We start from the raw sequence: 22082 nt of genomic DNA on the forward strand, positions 1-22082 counted from the left end.
ACTGATATGTACTGATAGTAATGCATCTTCATACAAAATATCAATGATCTATCACAAGTAGTTCCTATCAAACTAACTTAAGCAGAAAACTTAACAATTGTTGACGCCGTCATCGCAGCCGTCACCAGTAAAGCAATCCCTATGTCTCGCTTTCCACTACTTTCATCAGAGGCGAGACGAAAATGATCCATAGAAATTTTTTTGTCAATAGATTGTTTTGAATCCATGATTTTCAGGAAATAATGAAAGACACGGGGTTATCTTTCCTTGTTTCCTTTACATTTCACATTAGAGAGGTTTATTTTTATGACAAATATATCTATGAATATTGTTTATGTCATAACATCATGAAATTAATCCATGTTTTGGTCTTTGAGGCTAAAAATTGTAGACAAGAAAGTTAAGTATTGCTGTATACAACTTATACTGTTCCCATTTAAACAAATTAAAACATTGATATAATCTTAATGTATGCCATTTTAAATTTAAAAGCTTGCAGAAGATTTTGTTACTTTACAAACTTGATTTGATGGCTGACAAAAAATTTCTAATATGACATTTTATTTTGCTGTTTGATTACTATTAAACATTTTTTTAAACATAAAATCTATTCTTAGGCTGTATATATTAACAAAAAATGAGAAATGTGCATTATCTATAATATTAGCCATTTTTAAAATAAATGCATGAAAGTAAATTCATGCATACTGACACAAGAATCAAGTTATTAAATCAATTACCATTTTGAAGTGGGCTAACGACAATCTATCAATCATTTGAAAATTTACTTGGAAAAAATATTTCATAATATTAAATTTTGTGGTCTACCTATTTACAATGTCTATGATTGAAATCATTTACTTCATGATTCCATATAACCCAGAAAATTATATAACACATTCTGTATTCATTTGTACTTGTCTTTTTTCAAGTATTGCAATTAATTATGTATAGAATTCAAATTAGATCAGTTATAATTTACGTATTTTTACAATAATTCAAAATTAACAACAGAAGTGAGACAGGCATAAAAGGGAGGTAAATAGGTTGGTAATACTATACTTGTAATTGACAATTAAACTTTTATAAAAAGAATATGGAAATACAAATTCTATCACTACAAAATGTAATATTTCTGAACGTAACACAGTTCTATTTTCAAATTCTAATAAGCAAGACTTGCCAAGCGGTTTGATAATTTGACTAGCAATAATGGTGAAATGTTGCACCTAACATGATGCTTTTGTAGAATATTTTTACCTTACGATTCTAGTTGATAATTTAAATAAACATCAACATACTTTTTCAAGAGATAAAAAATAACTAAACTCTTATGAAATAAATAAATAAAAAAACAACAATTAAAAATATATAAATAAATCATGAAGAATTAGAGAAAACAATAAAGTGCAAATCCAGAGATACAGTTCTTCTGAAAAGCAGATATATGCTGTTTGGCAGCATTTATATTATATAAAACAAATCCATCATGCAGTCACATGGTAAATAACACGCATGATTTTGCCATTTACATGTGAAAAGTATCTCAAATATCACGATAACATGTAAATTGGCAAGGCTATGAGAAAAGTAGTAAACTTGGCACCAAAATCTCTCAAAATACATAAATGGTATAACATCTGGACTATATCCACTATAATATCAAAGATAATCATGTGAGTATTATAACATCACAGAAAAATTTTAATGTTTTTCTGTACTGTAAAGAGCATCTAAGAAGCATCCAACTAATTCTGTAACCATAGATTTGTCTGGGATAGTCTGAGCCATTCCATAGATAGCACCCTGAAAATCAAGTGTCAAAGTGTTAAAAAATACAGTACCGGTACATTACATGCTTATTCTTTTCAAATAAAATCAAAGCATGGAAGCTCTGGAAAGGCAAGTCCACAAACTCAGACAATTTACTATATCATTAAATGATTTTCAGAATGTGCAATCTACAATTTATATTTCAAAATTAAAACTTTTAATAACATTTTTAGAAAGAAGATTTTTAAATGATTGATTGTTGAGTGGCAATTGTTTCAAAAATTTTCAGGACGAGAACAAATATCAATACATTACGTTGGTTGTGCAAGGTGGCACGACCATAATGGTGGGAAATTTGCAATGCCACTTGAAAGTAAGGGTTTGTTGGATAGGGGCAGACATTTTGCCTTGCAATAGGCCACCTGCCGACCCTTCATAGAGCTGTAAAGGGTTCTTTAACATGCAGAGAGATTGGCATTTAAAGTACAACAGGCATTGAATGATCTATCTTCTGAATTCTTACATCCCACACAGAAAAAAAAGTTTAAATATAGGGGTTTTGTGCATGACAACCTTTTTAAGGGTTACAATTTTTGTCAATTTTCGCATATATTTTTCTTCGCTACAAATAGTGTCATGTCTATTTTATTTTATTAACCCCCATGGTGGTCTTGTGGCAGCATGATTGCCTTTAGTATGGGAAGTTGTAGGTTCAATCCCTGGCTGGGTCAAACAAAATACTTGATACTAGACTTGATAATTGGTATTTACTGCTTCTCTGATAAGCATGCAGCATTTAGGAGTAAGATCAAATACTGGTTGGCTGGGATTCAGAATAATGTGTTGGGGAGGGTATGCCTTCAAACAGACAGTTACCTTGTCAACAAGGCAGGGATGGGGTAATCGTAATCTGTAATCGTAATTGATTGTAATTGATTACATTTTTTTCAAGTAATCGACAGTAATCTGTAATCGAAGACATTTTTGATTACATGTAATCGTAATTTAATCGATTACAGCAAAAATTATGATGTAATCATTGATTACTTTTCGATTACATTTCGATTACTTTAGTAAAATAGTTTGATGAAAAATAACATATTCTGAATGAAAATATGTATGTATTCATCACTTTATAGTACAGATAAAATAGAATGTATTAATAAGACTTCAGATTATCAAATGTCTTATTTGTATCTATTTTCTCAAGCTGTATTATGATCAACCAGATCTCCTACCAAGTTTTGCAGTATATCCAGCTTTTGAAACAATTGACTTTTACTGTCTTCAATGCTTGTCAATAATTCAAAGACTTTTTATTTTGAAATAAGAAAATAGATTAAAATTAGAAATGAGAGTTATCTTAAGTTCTGTACTACATTGACATTGAAGCGTAATTTTCAATAAGAGTTGGGATTTTAGCTAGAATAGATAAGCAGTTGATTCGTCATAATATTATGATATTAAAAATTTGAAAGTACACAAAATACTTTTGACAATGTACCAATGGCTATGCATTGAAATTCTTGTTCAGAAATAGATACATTTTTACATGTATCCCATTTTGACACTAAAAATATATATTTTTAATAATTTTCAATAGAGCATAAAAAATTCTCAACACATTTCTAGTCTTTCATAATCAGATGATCAAGGACTTCCAATCAATGAGATGCCAACTTTGTTTTGATTTCAATTATGTCTAATTAAGAGGAGATTTACATTATATTGTCCGGGTTATAAAATGTACTCCATTGGCAGTTTTATAACCTGTAATTAGGGAGGTTATCCAAATAAAGGGATTAATTCATGCATGTATTAATTATAATGAATTTACACCTTTAAAATTAGCTGAACTAGTTAATTATTCTACTTTTTTATATATTCTTTAAGAGGAAACTTCCAACATTGTCATGTATATTCAAATATACCTGTTAAAAATGAGTAAATACCAAATATCTAATTTTTAAAAGTCAGTATCATGAGTATGACAGCAAAAATTTGCAAAATATGGAGAAAATAACCTAAAATATTAAGAAGTGACTGAAGCCATGGGATGTCATGGCAAGAACTTTATCACCACTCGTTCATGTTGAATATAAAAATTTCAAGAATTTTTTAATATTTCGGATCCTAAGTAAGAGCTTCCATCTAGAAAACAACTGTCAGCTTAAAATTTGAAAACAATGCATTTTCTTAAAATACTGTTTTTATAAAGTTCTAAATATCCACATTACATACGTATACATTTAATAACATATTTGTGTTTAACTTACTTCATTATATTTCATAATTTTGTAGCATGTAATTGACAGTAATCGAAATGTAATATAATTACTTTTGATAAAGTAATCGATTGCAATCGATTACATACAAAAATCGGAGTACATTTGTCAGTAATCGTGCCCATCCCTGCAACAAGGATGTTAAAAATCTGGCTCAGCATGTCTAGTATAGAGCAAGGTTTATATTCATATCACATTCACATGTTCTCATCCTCAATATGCATTTAATTTGCCACTAAACTTTAAATAGCCATTATTTTAAAACCCCCTGCATTTGTATGCACCTGTCCTAAGTCAGGAGCCTGTTACTCAGTGGTTGTCGTTTGTTGATGTGGTTCATAAGTGTTTCTCGTTTTATTATATAGATTAGACGGATGGTTTTCCTGTTTGAATTGTTTTACACTAGTCATTTTGGGGCCCTTTATAGCTTGCTGTTCGGTGTGAGCCAAGGCTCCTTGTTGAAGGCCGTACTTTGACCTATAATTGTTTACTTTTTACACATTGTGACTTGGATGGAGAGATGTCTCATTGGCACACATACCACATCTTCTTATTTATATCCATCATTATCATCTTTTTTATTATGTTGTACTGATGATGAACTTGTGTGCCATCTATGAACTGCATGAATCTTGAATTTTTTTTATGGAACAATTCCTACACTTTTTTTAATTGTATGATTCTATCCCTTTTTTGTGTAGAAAATATAGTAATATATATATATATACCAGAAAGATCTATTCTTGTGCAAGAATGAATAATTGTTGACCTTACACTCATTCATATGATACCTTGTAAAGAAATTTTAAGACAATTCCCTTAATTATTTTAACAAAAATGACAACAATATAAGGATCAATCACACTGATTTGTCTATTGGTCAGTCCTTTTTGTAATGTAACAAGCTTTCTTGGTTGTCTTGAGTTGCTCCTATGTGGAATGGAATATGTTCAAGTTGGGATGTTGTTGATTTTCACAGTAATCTTTTTTACTGTTGAAAAAAACATTCACAGTCAAGAAAGACATGGTTATAATTTAAGCTAACCATAAGTGTATATAACCATAGTAGTTGTTTTAATGGCATCAAAGCAACAACTTTAAGACTGATAATTGCCCTGAAATGTGCACTCTCCTTCTCTATCAAATTTAAGAAATTTGTACATAAAAAAACATATTCTTAGACTTAGTTCAAAAATATACACAGTTTATTTGCTTTCTGTATATAACTACAGTTAACATATTGTGAACAACAAATTTTTCAGACACTAAATATAAGTGTACAGAGAAAAAAAATCTGTAGCAAATAAACATACCATTCCTCCAATTTCTGAGTTTGGATCCTTCAAAATTTCTATAACACCCTTTTGTACATCACCAAGGAACCTTTCTGCTACACCTTCATGTGTATGTACAAATGTTACACATAAATGTACACTGAAAGAATAAATGTAGCATTAAATAGTGAAATAAATTGGATGTCCTGTTAGCAAGCAAAACATTCCATTTTCAATGTGGTAGAAATAAATCCTCCCTGCCCTTCAAATTATTATATTTATTTTTGTTTATGTGCATTGTACTTTTACTTTTGCATTACAACAGTTTGTATTGTCTGCTCTAACGCTGACACTTATTCACTAGTCTGTCCTAGCTACATACAGGTAGGAACATTGTCAATGGTTATCTTGTGTCATATTTTAATGTTATTTGTTGTTCAGAGAATTCATGGTAGATTATAGATCTTTAAATGTTTATGTTAAATTTATTCACAACTCTTATAGACTCAGGACAATTTAGAGCTTGACATATTATATAGACACCAGGCCCTAGCTTCACAAAAATCTTACGTAATGATTGTAAGTCATGAACCATTCAGCAAACCAATTTAAGTCTAAGATTTTTTTGTGAAATGCAGGCCTCTCTATTGTTGAAGATTTGTTTCCCTCTAGATGGTTATTTTTGTTGTTGAGTTGCTGTTTTATTGACATATAACCAATATCTCCTTTTATTCATATTGACCTATCATGTACAATTCCAGGGAAACAGATATAGTCCAAAACTGTAACCTAATCATGGGAACATGAAAATGAGGTCATATGGCAGACATATATTCCATGTAAAAATTCAATAAATCACAAATCACTGGCCAGTCATGCATAGTTACTAAGAAAAAAAAAAGACAAAGACCACTGAAACAAGAAATGAGGCCAGTTTCATGTCAAATGTCAAGTTTTATTCAAACAAAATAATGGCGGAAAAAATATTGAGAAATAACGTTGAAAAAGTTAATCTAAAATATTTTACATTAGATTAACTTTTTCAACATTATTTCACAATAAAACAATTTTGTTTATTTCTTTACCAATGAAAACAGTCAGGAAATTGCTTTATTCTTCCATTCTTATCTCTGGTAATGAACATTAACAGTGAAAGAAACCTTATCCTAAACCTGACCATAAGAATGAGAAATGAACTATGACAATAAGACATAATTAACTTACAACAGACTATAACATAAATCTGATTTATTTAACATGTATAGTACCTGAGAAAACATCTTATTCAAAAACTTTGACTGGGTCTTAATAGTATTTAAAGGAAGTCAAGTTCAGGTAAAAATAAAATGTGAAACAGATCATATAATAAATGATCTCCATACAAATTCTGGTTGATCTTTTTGTAAGAGTTGATTAGATATACAGGTATTAGAATTGGTAAAGCTGTGCCAGAAAAGAAATATTTATGTCTCACATTTAAAAAAAAACAACAACAGAGGACAAGAAAGCATTTACTATTTTATCTTAATATATATTGAGCTATTTCATAATCAAAAGATGGAATTAGCTTGAAGAATATTTAGTATATCATTCCTACAAAGTTTGGATATGTTTTACGTCTCATAAACCTATTGATGTAAGTATGATAAACACTGTATAAAATAAGTTTTACCTGTTAGGGTACTGCAATGAATTCAATGCCCATCCTTTACTGGTCATATAATCAGCAAGTCTGAAGATGTTGAACTCATCTGAACCAAAGCCTATTACTGACATCAGTGGATCACCATATACTTTCATTCCTTTGATTTTTCTTAACCTGTAATTCAAAAAACAATGGTGTTATTTTAACCAAACAAGATATTCCCTCTTTTGTCTCAAGCAAATTTGAGTTGCTTTTTTCCAAACAAGATCAAACAAGATCAATCCCCCCTCTAAATCTGCCTCTGAGTCTCTATGGCATATTTCATAACTACTTTAAATTCAGAAATGATTGCTATGTTTTTATCAATGTGAAAAAATGCAACAGTATCAGTTTCTCAATAATAAAACTCACATTCATAATTTCAGTTGTGCATAAAATTTTTGCAATCACATTAATTAGATTTCATATTTTTGCCAGTGGTTAAGGATTCTCAAATGATATATACACACAATAATTTCTGAATTTACAGTAATTCAGTTTTGATAATAAAAAAAAATCCTGATTCCATATTTTCCTAGTAAATTATTACTTGAATATAGTATTCAAATATTATATGAGACTGCCTATACTATTTTCAACAGTGGTTTCATTTCCATAAGACAGAATTTTAAGAGGTCAATTTGATAAAGTACAAATGGTCAATTAAGTACTTTTGGGGAGAATTTCATATTAGCACAACCCATGACAACATAAATGTTATTTTACACTTGAACTTACACTTTGTATTGGTTAAAGGTTGTTATATATATGTTGGGCAAAATTAGAAAATAAAATTAATTTTGATGGAAAATTGTTAACTTGCAATTCATAATCTTATTTGCTTGAAGCTACTGAAAGAGTAAGCTAAGTTAAGAAAACAATTCAACAAACTGGCATATTACATAGATATCTTTTTGGTAAAAGTTTCAATTTTAACCCTTACCATGCAGTTCCAGTCATTTTTACAGAATATATACTTCTGCAACAAGTGTAAGCTTTTTTTCTATGGCATTCAGCATCATTTATTGGCTGAAGGAATGAAAATTTAGACCTAGAAATGTTTGGTTGCAAAAAAAGGCATTTTGGTGAGGTGGGCTGAACTTTTTGCACTCAGATGACCCAATATGAGGTAAATAAATATTCCAATTTTCAATTTTCATAACACAGTAATTTTCTTAAATAAATTCCAAGTGTGGGAAATAAATTCATAAATATATAATAATTCCATTTAAAAAAAAAACTTTTTACACACCCATCTGTAATTTTTCTAGTTGTGGCGATTATTTTTCTTGTAGAATTAACATATCCTTCTTCACCAAAGTAAACAAGTGTAGCCCAGCATGCGGCAATGATAGCACCTGCTCTACTACCTGAAAAATCAAATCATAATGTAATGTTTACCAGCATTACAACCCTTTCAACTTTATTTTCTTATGTGGTTATTTTTTTCTCTGATATTTTCTTTTAAATGTTGTTAGCAAATATTTCTTTTTTTTCATTATTTTTTCCCTCCTCTATTTTTTATGAAAGGTTTGCAACTTTAAAAACATATTAAGACTGATATTAGATTTTAAAGAGTCTTATATTAATCATACCTCCCATAGAAGATGTAGCATAGATTCCACCAGGCCAGTTTGGTTGTACAAAGAACTGTCTCTGTCTTATGTCTTTATTTCTGTACAAAATAACTGATGAACCTTTAGGGGCAAATGCATACTGAAATATATAATTAATACCTCAATTCACTAGACTGTTATTACTGTAACATTTTCTTGGTCAATTTTTAGGTTTAAGATGCTCGTTTAATGTACACAACTCCTGGTTTTTATCAGAATTTTTTACTAGATGTATCAGTACAACAAATATACCCTAACCAAATGTCAGTCTCAAAAACATAGGTAGTATATTACAAAATTCAACTTGTGAACAAGTTAAAATCCTGCTCAGTGTGTGTTCATAGTACAAAGCAGATTCATATTCATATCACATCAACATGTTCTCCTCCTGAATAGGCATTTAATGTGCCACTGGACTGTCGAATAACCAATTTATCAAGATTTATTTAACTGATCACTTTTAACATGTAACCAAAAATATGAAAACCACGGCTAAATAGTTAGTTCAATTATATAAATATTTGAGTGATATCACCTAACATAAAAAAATAATAAAATACCCTGAAATCCTTTCAAATCTTATATATTTTACCTTATGTGTGTCAGCTGATATGCTTGTCACTCCATCTACACGGAAATCACACATTGGAATTTTGTACCCTGCTTTTTCCATAAAAGGCACCAAGAATCCACCTAAACAGCAGTCCACATGGACTGGTATATTGTACTTCAATCCCAACTGATAAAAAAAAGTATTATTTACAAAGCTATGCTCACCAATTCATCACTGATTCATATATTTTTTGACAAAAGACATGTTGTTAACTGTTTTAATTTCTTCAATGGTTAAATTTCAATTATTCCCTCAAATTGCCGATCAACGATTTTATTATTGCAGCAGTGTGAAAAAGTTTTTTTGTTAAAAACATGAACACAAAAGAACAGATACCCCCCTCTCCCCCCTTCTGTCTAAGTAACAGTAGCTTTAAAAAAATCTATCCAAATCTTACAAAACTTCACATATAACAAAACAAATCTCTACCAACTTATACTTCATTCTTATCAATACAGTATTTATGAAAAAAGTAGATTTTGTATTGACGTTTCTCCATAAGTAGAAATGGCAAGGGTCATGTTGTAAAAAGATTAAATGAAAGGTGCACATTTACACATAGCTTTCTATTAGGTTTGATCTAATTCTTATGTAACATGTAGGAGATTTATTTGTATTAACAAAACTTTGTGACAAACAGACAATAATAATAATTCTTTATCTATATAAACTGTTAACACAGAGATATGTCTCGCCTATTTGTTATTTTGATAATGCAAATGTTGAAATTAAAAAAACAATACTTTACATGTAAGTTATGCAAATATTCAAAGTCAATGAACCATGACTGAAGGTACAGGGCTAAACAATCTTCATGGAAATGAGATGTGCCAATGCTAATACAACTGCAAACCAAATACCATTGACTTTTCATAAGTCGTTCCTTTTAAACAAACCTAAACACAAACATTAACTTGTAAACTATGTGAAAGTTTCAAAGTCAATGAACCATAATTAGGGGGTGGGGTTATATAATCTCCATGGAAATGAAACTTGCAAATGCCAATACATTTGCATACCGAATATCAACCACTTAACATTAGTGGTTCATCTTGAACTGACCTAATCACAAACCAATACATGTAAACTAAGCAAAAGTTTCAAAGTCAATAGACCATGACTGAGGAGGTAAGGACCAAATATTCTCCATCGAAATGAGATGTGCTAATGCTTATACATCTGCATACCAATTATCATTGACCTACCACTAGTGGTTCCCCATAAACTGACCTAATCACAAACTAATACATGTAAACTAAGCAAAGTTTCAAAGTCAATAGACCTTGACTGAGGGGGCAGTGCCAAATAATCTCCATGGTAATGAGATGTGCCAATGCTAATACAACTGCATACCAAATATCATTGACCTACCATTAGTGGTTCACCATGAACTAGACCTAATCACAAACTAATACATTGTTGACGCCGACGCCGTCGTAGCCGGAAACAGCATACCTATGTCTCGCTTTTTGATTCCGTCAAGGCGAGACAAAAATGAAATAGTTAGTTACACAACTAATTTTCTCACAGGCCCTCATCTAATGTGATAGAACAAATGGCCATGTGGATTGACAGGACAAAAACAATATATCTCTGTCTATATATTATGTGAGAGAGTCATTGATCAACCAATTTGGAAAAAGCATATAACAAATTTTATGTGACAAATTTTCAAATTTCTTCTGTAGGGTCTATACTTACATATTGGGTATCAGAAGGTGTGTATTACCAAAAACATTCCTGTTATGCACATGAAGTTCTATAATTCTATCAAAGAGCTCATTAAGTGTGAATTACCTGACAGATTTCCTCTATAGAGTCAATAATGCCATGAGGGAAATTTGGTGCTGATCCAACTAGCTGTAAACAAAATAAGTTTTATTATCAATGCAATACTCTTTAACATCATTAAAAGGCATTCCATTCGCACAACAATTTTGTTACCATTTATATGAGACGTGATTAATCAACTGATGAATATGTAACAAAATTTTAACCAAATTTGATTTTCTGATTATCAAAGGCCTCAATTGTCTCCCATTTGGAACAGCTTAAATGAGGATTATACAAATTTTTCATGCAGTTATTAAATTGTGCTTACACAATTTCTTTTGGATCATGATCGCGCAATCAGGACAAGAGATCCAACCTGTGTAGTTCAAGACTAAGTCCTGCAAGTTGGCAGGTATCTTTAAGATAATTTCTTTATTTTATTCCTGCCTTTATTGTAATAGACTAATAGGCAAACACTTTCTTGTCTGTACTAAATCAGGCTATTTGGACCATGTGTTTTCTATTGTTGTTGGTGGGTGTGTTCTGTTGGTGGGTGTGTTCTGTTGTGCTGTCCAATGTTTTTGGTTATTCCATTTGTCCCTTTTATGTTTTATAAATAAACTTAACATTTACACTTACCATGCATGTGTTTTTATTTATAGCTCTTCTCATAGCCTTGATGTCAACCATCCTAGTTTCTTCATCTATAGGTATATGAGTTAACTTCATTCGGAAATATGATGCCGCCTATGATAAATAATAAAATTAAAGTTTAACTACAGCAGCTGGATTAAACAACTAGAGGCTCTAAAGAACCTGTGTCGCTCACCAAGGTCTATGTGCATCTTCATCAATTCTCTATCTCCAACATTTTAGACTAGAATATTATTCAAACATTTTCTCTGTATCTTCTATAGTATTGCTCAAAATACAAAAAAAAGTCAAATCGTCATTTGAGGGCAATATTTCGTATAAAAAGACGACTGGCAAATTCATGTACATGTTAGCTGGTTTAATTTGACCAGGCAGTTTCCAATGATGATCTTTGTATAAGTTAGCGGAACACTACAGATGACAAGTGATAACAAAGTTCACAATGGCCCTTTAGGCCAGGTGAGCTAAAAATCTATCCAGATTCATTTATTCAGTACCAGCTTTATTTAAGAAAAAATACTGTTTTCCTAGATGCCTGATTTTGTGGTTTTACCAAATACTGCAAATAAGCGTACTGAAAATCAGTATTTTGTTGAACATGTAAAGGAGAAGGTTTGATAAGGCCCTAAAATGGCCCCTATTTCTAGCTACAATTTCAAAAAAAGATTTATTGACCAATATCACAATGAATCATAGCTAATACAATGACTAGATAGGAAATATGTCACTTTGTTAAAAATTTACATGCTTTTTCTATTCATGACGTCACAAATAGCACTCATTTCGATTTTTCACAAAAAGCCAATGAAATCGGATGAATTTCTTTTGATTTTTTGGACAAAAAAAAAAAGCGCATGTGTTGACAAGAACTATCTTTTGACATAATGTTTGTTATAACATTTTACATATCCAACTTGAATATTTAGTTTGTCGACGCCTGCACTCTATATTTCCCAGGCCTTAAATCTGGCAGCAATCCGGACTATTTTGTCAATTTCGCAAAAATCTCTATTTTTGGCCTTTTTCGGATGTAAAATTCATCACTTAATAAATAAAACTTGGATAAAATTAGATTTGACTTTCTCACATGTCTTTTCTTCAACTTAAAACATGTTTTATCTTGAAACATTGAACTTCATAATCGGGGTCAATTATGGCCCTTACCGAACTTACTCCTTTGATGTTAAACTTTACCAAAGAAGTCCACAAAAAGTACTCCACAAAATGTATAGCCACAGTATTAAAAAGATATGTTCTGAACTGATATTTACTATCCCCCAAATGAAAATCAAGCAGTTATTGCATCATTGTAGGTATAGAAATCAGACATAACTTATATTGCATGTTTTAAGAGTTACCATAAAAATTCAAGAATTTTCATATGAATTTTTATTGAACAGAACTCAGAAAATGGTATAACTGCATAGAAAAAGGTGTTTTAAAACAACAAACATTGGATTCAGACTAAAAAAACAAATCTTATGATATTATTTTTACAAATATAAGAGGACAAGAAAGTGAACAGTAACAGGTAAGTCTGCTACAGTTAACAGAGTAAAACATTCCAATAGACAAATACCTTGTCAAAAGCTGCATGGATTGTGATTGGTGCAATACTGAAAAGAAATTTAAAGAAAAATACATTACAAGAGTAAAATGCAAAAACATAACACAAATATTTGGGATTCAGTCTATTTTAAAAATGAGTTCAGAACTTAAGAGTATCATGTGTCAGACCAATGTAAGCTTATGGTAAAGCATCAATAGACAGTGTGGGTCTAGGTATTTTATAGTCTTGAGAAACTGACCTACTCATGAAAATGTACCATAATTTTATAAATTCATTAATTCATGTAAGTTTAATCGAAAACTGAAATATTCCAGATGAAAAAGCCCACCATCAGACATGCATCACCCATATATATATCATCTAGTTCTTATATGTTTTAAAGTATCAAGCTTTTTATAGCATGTTTTCACTCCCTTTAAAAAGATTTCAACACGATTTAAAATATATATACACAGACTAAACGAATAAATAACAATTAATCATGTACAAACTACTAACATTTCTGGTATATTTACACCTCTTTCTCTGGCTATATTTCTGTATGCTAAACAAGCCATTAATATACTCTCTGTTCCACCAGATGTCATCTAATCAAAAGATAATAATATGACTATAACTCTTTCCTGAAAGTAGGAATTTGACTCCAAAAATAAAATTTCATTCGAGTTTGCTGCAATGAGGTCAAAATGCATCCAATCAATAGTTACTAAAGTCATATCCTGTGTGAGTAAAAGGCATACTAATTGATAAGCTTATATTTCACTTCCATGCTTTAAGGGCTAATTTATACTAAAATATTGATAACTGCTAATTTACACTAAAATATTGATAACTGCTAATTTACACTAAAATATTGATAACTGCTAATCGACACTAAAATATTGATAACTGCTTATTTACACTAAAATATTGATAAACATGTATGCTTATTTACATTGAAATTTTCATAAGTGCTTATTTCTATTTAAATAGTGATAAAATTTATTTTATTAGTTGTATGACTATTGCTCAAATTACTACAACAGTAAACAAGAATTCCCACTTGTGGTGATAAGCATACCATCCGGGCATAAGTATCACATAACAGGAAGTAGGTGTCCTAAAGATCTGAAAAATGCTTACATGTTACAATTCATCACAGTTAAGATGCTGACTAAACATGAAGTCTGTTAAGTAGTACTTGAGAAAAGTGTGACAAAAATTCTAAGCTTATTCAATATATTGAAAAATTTAGAGTATAAGCAAACAGGAAGTAAGTGTCAGACAAAATCTACAAGGGTCATGTTCTTTACAAGGGACTTTTTAAAGCTAAGTTTGATGAAAGTAGGTCATTTGGTTAAAAAAATATAACTTGGAATCTAAAATTTTGCCCAAATTTCAGTCTACATGTATTAATTGCTGCTCTTAGATGTATTGGCCTCAAAATCAATTGAGGTAATATTCATCTCATGGGGCATAATTACACCGATTGGTAACAGTAGGACAAATTGTTCAAGATATAACATATGGAAATAAAATTTTGCCCTAAATTCAAACTATCAATAGCTGCTATCACCTTGACCTTTGACCCATGGACACTGAAATCTATAGGGTTCTTCCTTATCAAATCAAGTTCGGTAAAGTTGGACATATGGTTCAAAAGATAACTTATGGAAACAAAATTTTGCCCAATTTCCAGTCTAATAATAGCTATAGTATATGGCTAAAAAGATGTTGTCACCAGTCTTTTGTCCTCAATTAAACATAGATCATTTCTACACTAATTGATGCTAAACTTACTGTTCCAGCAGTGTCTGAATCTCCATTAAACATAGAACAACACATCCTGACTACTTCAGCTTCCATCTTCCTTATGTCAGGAAAGACATCAGCATGTAGCGGGTTAGTCCAAGCAAACATCCCATATGTCTACAAGAGATGCACATAATGTAAGTAAACAATAAATTAATGAATTTCAGATTCCATGAAACATTTAAATGTGAGAATCTAACCAATCGACATTCAGAAGTTTGAATAACTAAGTAAAAATATAGTAACATAACCTCTTTTGTCAGCTATTGTTTGTCTTTTCATCTTTGTTTTTTTCTCTCATTTTTCTGTCTGTCTTTGAAATTAGATTCTTGATTTCCTTCGTAGTTTCTTAACCCCCATTCCTTATTTTACTTTTTCTCAAATTTGAATCAATGTATTTATATTCTTTTTACATCAATGTGCATGATAATTGAGTAAATTCCAATTTTCATTCTCAAAAGACTCTTCTAGGGGCATTCATTTTTTCATTATTGCTTCTATTAAAGCAATGCTGAATACATTCAAAGTTTGTGGTTTGCCTCCCTGTTATCAACATCCATTAAAATTAATATTTGAAAATAGTGATAGATCCATGGTAATAAGGATTTTATAGCAGATTTAACTGTTAAAATAATATTCTGTCAATTCATTATCATTTTTCAGATACTTACTATTCTGGATTTCATGAATATAGGTGAACCATGAATTAAAGTGTTCAACAAAATATAAGTTTCCTATGGGCTTGCATGCAGAATTTGTCAAACACTGCTGACTGAATATGAAGTCATTCTGTTCAGTAGTACTGAAGAAATGTGCGATGAAAAAAATAAAGTTCAATTGATATATTAAATATTCAAAGTATCCACAAGCAGGAAGTAGGTGTCTTCGAAAAGTGTTCACACATTACAACTTATCACTGTCATTCTTCTAACAAATTATGAAGTTGTTCAGTTGTGAGAAAAGTATGGCTGAAATATTTGTTGGCCAATCAAAATGGATGGACAGACAAGTTGAATGCAGGCAGTATCACCCCCCCACTCTTAGGTAGAGTAGGGATATATTAACAAGTGAAACTGCGAGCTACTGCTCACTGATGATACCCCCGCCCAAATACTTGACGGTAAACAGAAAGTTGTTGAGTGATGATTCTGAAAACGATCACACAGTATAGCTGACTTATATAAACCCTGAAACCAAATTTCAGAAATCCTTATGATGTAGTTCCTGAGAAAGATGCGACGAAAAATATTCATGGGACAGACGGACCGACAGATGGATGGATGGACGGACGGACAGAGGTAAAACAGTATACCACCACTTTTTTTAAAGCGGGGGTATAATTATCCTACAAAGAAAACGATGAACATGAACTGGAGATTTGAAGTATTGGGAATGCATGATAATACATACCTTTGACATTAAATCTGTAAGTTTTGGGTCTCCATTATATACTGTACCAGATACTAGTCCTGACTCCCAATCAATCTCAGCTGGAAATAAAGTCATTTTAAAGATAAAAGTTGTCTTTCTTTTTGCAGACTTCTGAAATGTGACATGATGAAAAAGTAACATACATCTGATGATCTCCTTATTTTCATATTAGCTTCTGATAACAAATTTAAAGAAAAGAAAATAAAGAGGTAATATTAAAATGCTGCCATGGCTGTATACAGTCATAATTAAATAAATGTGGATAGTGTCCACATGTGGACACAGATGATGCCCCCGCTTGCATAGCATATACATGTAGTTATAAAGGGACATAACTGAAGAACGATAAAAGTGACGCTACCCAAATTTGAACTTGATCTGCGTTTTGTGGTAATAAGCATTGTGTATAAGTTTCATAACATTTGGTTGAGGCAAACTTAAGTTAGAGAACGGAAACTAAACATTTTGCAATTTTTCCATTTATAAAGGGGCATAACTCTAGAATGGTTAAAGTGACGCCACCAAAATTCAAATTTGATCTGTGTTTTGTCGTAATAAGCATTGTGTATAAGTTTCATAACATTTGGTTGAGGCAAACTCAAGTTAGAGAACAGAAACCAATTTTGGGACGTACGTACGTACAGACGGACAAGGGTAAAACTTAATGCCCCCACTGCTACGGAGGGACATAAAAAATTCTTATATTTAAGATTTTCATACAATGATAATTTCATTTGTCTAGCTACCTTAGCACAAAACAATTACATCACATTGAAATTAATAACATCTGTAAGGGAACATAGTCAAATATACTGAATTTGTTGCAATTCAACTGAATTTCTGAATCAACCTTCATTAGGAACACAAGAGAACTTGAAATACTATTAATTGTCAAATTGATGAAAAATTATTTTCAGTAGCAGGAAGGGACAAAGAAAAAGAATTCTTCTGTGATTTGACAATTTTAGATATCTAGTAGGGATGTCAACCCGGAAAGAAGAATTGAAGATGTGATCACAATAGAAGTCACTGATGCCTTAAGCCATTTTATGAGAGTCACCTCAGTGCGGGACAACTTTGTACTTATTAAGAAATATCTTGTAACAAATTCCAGGTGAAAGTTGGTTTTATGTATAAATTTGTAACTAACAGTCCTGCAGACAAAATTTTCACTCTGACAGTACCGATTTAGGCGATATGGTTAAGTCACTTTAAGCAAAAAGTGTATGCCGAAGGAGTCTGCTCTAGTGTGTAGCCCATCAATTTAAAGAATATATCTTGTTACTTCGTTAGTTATTCAATATATATTTTGGAGAAAAGTGTTTTTGTTAGCTGATTTGTGCTCTGTAACAATCAGATAAGTCTAGACCTTTTCAACTGATTTTTATAGTTTGTTCTTATGTTGTGCTGTTGGTGCTGTCACACTACTGATCCAGGTTAGGGGAGGGTTGGGCACCCGCAAACACATTTAACTCCGCAAAATTCTATGTGTGCTTGTCTCAAGTCAGGAACCTGTAATTCAGTGGTTGTTGTTTGTTGCTGCATATCATATTTAATATTCGTTTGTTGTTTTCAATCTTACAAAAAAGACAGTATATTCAAATTAGGTGATGCCCATTCAATAACACTGACAATACATAAATCTTACCAATCTGCTTGTATTTCTTTAATTCATCTATAACACTGTCCTAGTAACAAAAATTACAATTGTTATATTTTTTTGTTTCAAGTTGTCAAATAAAGATTAGTATGCATGAAATACTTGACACAGGACATAATGCAAACAACAATCAATCAATCAAATGTACATGTTGTGGAGAGTTGTCTCATTGACTATCATACCACAACTTCTTGTTTTCATGTTACTGTGATTATATTATCTTGTATGTACAAATGAATGACAACTTTAATATAAATTTTCACAAAAAAATTAAAGTTCAAGGAATTACTGTTTTTACATTCATTAAACAATATCTTCTTCACAATGATTTCAACTGATTTCTTTTTAAACTTCTATTTCTAAATTCTGCAACAGAACAATTACAAACACGTATAACTAAATGTATACCTTAAGCAGGAAGAGCCAGGAGCCAATTTTATGAAAATGTGTATTTTGAATGATTCCAAAATAGAACTTGTCATATATAGGTCATGTAGGTAGATTAATGTTACCAAAAAGATATCACCTATGACTTTATATTTCAAACAAACAAAAAATACCACTGAACTTACCATTGGCAATCCTTTAGCAGGAAGAGCTAAGATGTAACCTTCCACTTGTTTGTGGAATGACTCTTCCATTTCATAAGACATTTTGGTTTTCTCTTCCTTTATTTTCTTCTTCACTAGTGGAATCATTTTGACAAGTCTGAAGAATTTCTTTTTCATACGAGGTACAAGATCTATAAGAAACAAACAAAATGAATTTATAGATATTCAATAATACAATTTACCCTTACTGTTTAATATATGCTATATCAGATTATTAAGTACTTTGACATTGCTTTCAGTAACAGGGAAATTTCTCTGATATGGTATTATTCAGGACTGTTTACATGAATCTATGTTTTTGTTATTTGTTTTACAGATATCATAGAGTCGATGTAAGAGTTAAGTGCTTTTTACGGAACTGATTTTTATCATACATACTTCTAAATTCTTTTTACTATTCCACTAATTGAAACATAAAAAGGAGGAGGGTTGCTTTCTCAAAAAACTAAATAAAAAAAGTCAGGAACTTTGTCTGCAGTTGTCTTTTGTTAAATCTTATGATTTTTTTTTTTATGTTCTTTAAACAATTTGGTATTAACAGAAGTTCTTATGTGATTTCTGTTTGATTTGCTCACATCTTTCAAAATGTATTTTCTAAATTTAGGGGATTTAGAGACACCTCTCCACCATTGACCTCACAATATCTTTTGTGTGTCTTTCTGCTTTGATGGGTTGCTATCTCATTTTTGTAAACTCAACATCTCATTATTCATCAAAATATGTTTTAAGTACTCATTTTCATGAACTTTTTAGTTCATTAAAACTTTGAATTTAAATACTTAACCATTTGAACTTTTCCATAGATTTATATGACTTTTTATTTTAGTCTGAAACCACATAAACATGATAAAAAAAACAAAATAAAAAACAAACTCATTCTAAAACAAATCATTTTTCCATGATGGCTTTCTGATTCAGATATATGTATTGCCATAGTGTAGATTTTTTATCATTTTACCATATGTAAGACAATGGTTTTGCATGATTGTTATTTCAATTCAAACAAATTGTCCAAGAAAAACAAATATTGTCATCAACTCACCTTCTTCTTCATTGAATATAAAATTCTTGACAGATATAACAACAACTGTAGTACCACATGTGTAAAGGACTACCTGCCATGGTTGTAAGTTCTGACATACTGAGTTTATTTTATCCTTTACTATGTCTAATCCAGAAAAAGCTGGGTCCTGAAAATACAATAATAAAATGTTAATATGATCATCATATAAAAACATATGCTTTTGAGGAGACAATTCTACAATTGACTGTATGTTTCGTCTAAATTCCTTCTTAATTCTAACATATACGAAAATTTGCAAAGGGTTCTATGGAACCATGTCTCTAGCCGTTGATTGCTGCAGTATATGGAAGCATATTTCTCTGTTCAAACATTGATCTATTATTATTCTAACTCCTCTTAAAATTGCCTTTTGATATTGATAAAAATTATATGACATGGAAGTTGAATGGTTGAAGTGCTCGTTTTGAGTTGGAATAATGAATGATTTGAATGATTATGTGAGCTGTTGATGTTTATGATTGCTTCAAGATTCAATGTCACTGTGACAAGTTTTGATGACTGTTTGATATGTTCCGCCTTTCTTTTACAAGTCTTAGATAAATGAACTCTGCCTTTGAACATCATGACAATATTCATTTTTCATTTCGTCAAAATACTTCTCAAAAACATTTACAAGAAAACCGTTTACATTTTTAGAATGTTACTTTATTTTAAAACAATAAATTACTATCATGTTTATTTTAAAGCATTACCCTAGCAAAAATACCAAAGACCTTTAAAAAGGTTGTGAATGTGAAAGAGGGCGACCGTGAATGGGAGCGAACATGATTTTGGGCAAATGGACCCAGATTTCTTTCTTTCTTGATAATTTATCATTAATGATTTTTATATGGTTGAAAGAAGATGTTTCTAAGGATAGCAAAGTTTTTTTGTTATTGAATTTTTAGTTTTCCAGGGAGAAAAAAAAATTTCCTAAGAAATTCATTAAAATTTTTTTTCATCAAAATGGGGGTTTATTCTTTATTTAAAACCTACATTTCTTGTAATAAAATATACAAATGACATGTTAAAAGACAGTGAAATTGGTAATAAATAAATACAAGTTTTATTGCATTTTTATGAGTTTAAATAGGCCGGTTAGACAATTTTGCTTATTGTCTGAAATGAATCACTGATAATTGTGACACAAATATTGATAAATTACTGGTCAATATAGCACTGGTTTTAAAGTAAAATTAACAGCACCTGCATTCTTTTATTCATACAGATTCTTCTCTACATCTTTTCTTTAACAATTTTTTACATATATCTGATGTGTTCAACATTAAAAGCAAATAAGTAGCTGTAATAAACCGAAAAATTATATTACTGATGATTACTACTAGAAGTTGCAAGTCTCTTGATATACTAGACCCAGATTTAACCAATTATATTATTTTATCAATTATCATTAATATTAAAAGTTATTTTTTGTATGATGTACATGTATAAGTATGATAAGTGATCATACATAAAAGATGGCATCACAATTTACAGCACGTAATAAAATTCAAAAGATCTTTATCAATTCAAAATTGAAAAATTAAGTAATCCTATTTTAGATAGCTACTTATACGGACTTTGTCTCCTTTAACAGGTAATACCTGCCTCGTATTTAATATGGTTACCAATCGATCAGTTAGTTATGCAACAAGTACCTAGACTCTCTAAAAACCTAATTTGTTCGGGTCTGATCAATTTTAATAGACTTGAAAATTAAAAAAAAACAGTCTTTTTTGTTCTTAAGCAAAAGAACATCAACTATTGTAAATCACAGAAGGTTAAAATATCTTACCAATACAAATTTCAGAGCGTTCGACATTTTGACAGTACGGGTTTTGTGTCACATGACCAATGAACATCTAAGGTGCGTTCGAAGAAAAGCGATTATTGACCTTTTCGTAATTTCCGTGGATTATTATAATAATAATAATAATAATAAATTCTTTATTTAACGAAGGTAACTCATTTAACATACAATTGTTAATCTCACACGAGGCCTTCACACATTAAAATGAACAATTAATACATATAACAATCAATGCATATAACACAATAATCAATAGAGATGTACACAATTACAAATTTATATACACAAGCATGAAAACAGACTGTAGAACTAGCATGGCAAGAATGTCCTAAGAAAAAAAAAGTTTGTCTACTCATTTTGTTTTGTGAAAAAAAGATTAGCACATTTCACCTTAAAGCTTTCGATATGACTTGAATCCTTTATAACATTTGGCAAACTATTCCAAATAATTAGACCAGAATATTGAAAAGTCTT

The 22082-nt window shown here is 30.6% G+C and overlaps 1 protein-coding gene across 1 annotated transcript; it reads right to left on the reverse strand.

Moving 5' to 3' along the window:
• Positions 1-434: 434 nt before the first annotated feature.
• On the reverse strand, positions 435-21635 carry LOC127707976 (sphingosine-1-phosphate lyase 1-like). The gene is made up of 16 exons (XM_052212751.1): positions 21594-21635; positions 19778-19925; positions 18697-18866; positions 18113-18152; positions 16444-16523; positions 15022-15150; positions 13741-13829; positions 13252-13288; positions 11658-11765; positions 11043-11105; positions 9225-9371; positions 8612-8732; positions 8269-8386; positions 7005-7151; positions 5372-5492; positions 435-1806 (listed from the first exon to the last, which is right to left on the reverse strand). Exons 1-16 carry the CDS (start codon positions 21618-21620, stop codon positions 1705-1707), a joined length of 1647 nt encoding a protein of 548 aa, XP_052068711.1. The 5' UTR covers positions 21621-21635; the 3' UTR covers positions 435-1704.
• Between the last annotated feature and the right edge of the window lie 447 nt (positions 21636-22082).

Source organism: Mytilus californianus, unplaced genomic scaffold, assembly GCF_021869535.1.
Source record: "Mytilus californianus isolate M0D057914Y unplaced genomic scaffold, xbMytCali1.0.p SCAF_7, whole genome shotgun sequence".
NCBI lineage: Eukaryota > Metazoa > Mollusca > Bivalvia > Mytilida > Mytilidae > Mytilus > Mytilus californianus.

Excerpts from the sequence above, each read along its gene's own strand:
- LOC127707976 (XM_052212751.1), bottom strand. The coding sequence starts at position 21,620 with ATGTCGAACGCTCTGAAATTTGTATTG. Across the intron at positions 13,289-13,740 it reads GGTGTAAATATACCAGAAAT|TATTGCACCAATCACAATCC; the intron begins GTTAGTAGTTTG and ends ATTTCTTTTCAG. Across the intron at positions 11,766-13,251 it reads TCCATGCAGCTTTTGACAAG|GCGGCATCATATTTCCGAAT; the intron begins GTATTTGTCTAT and ends TATTTATCATAG.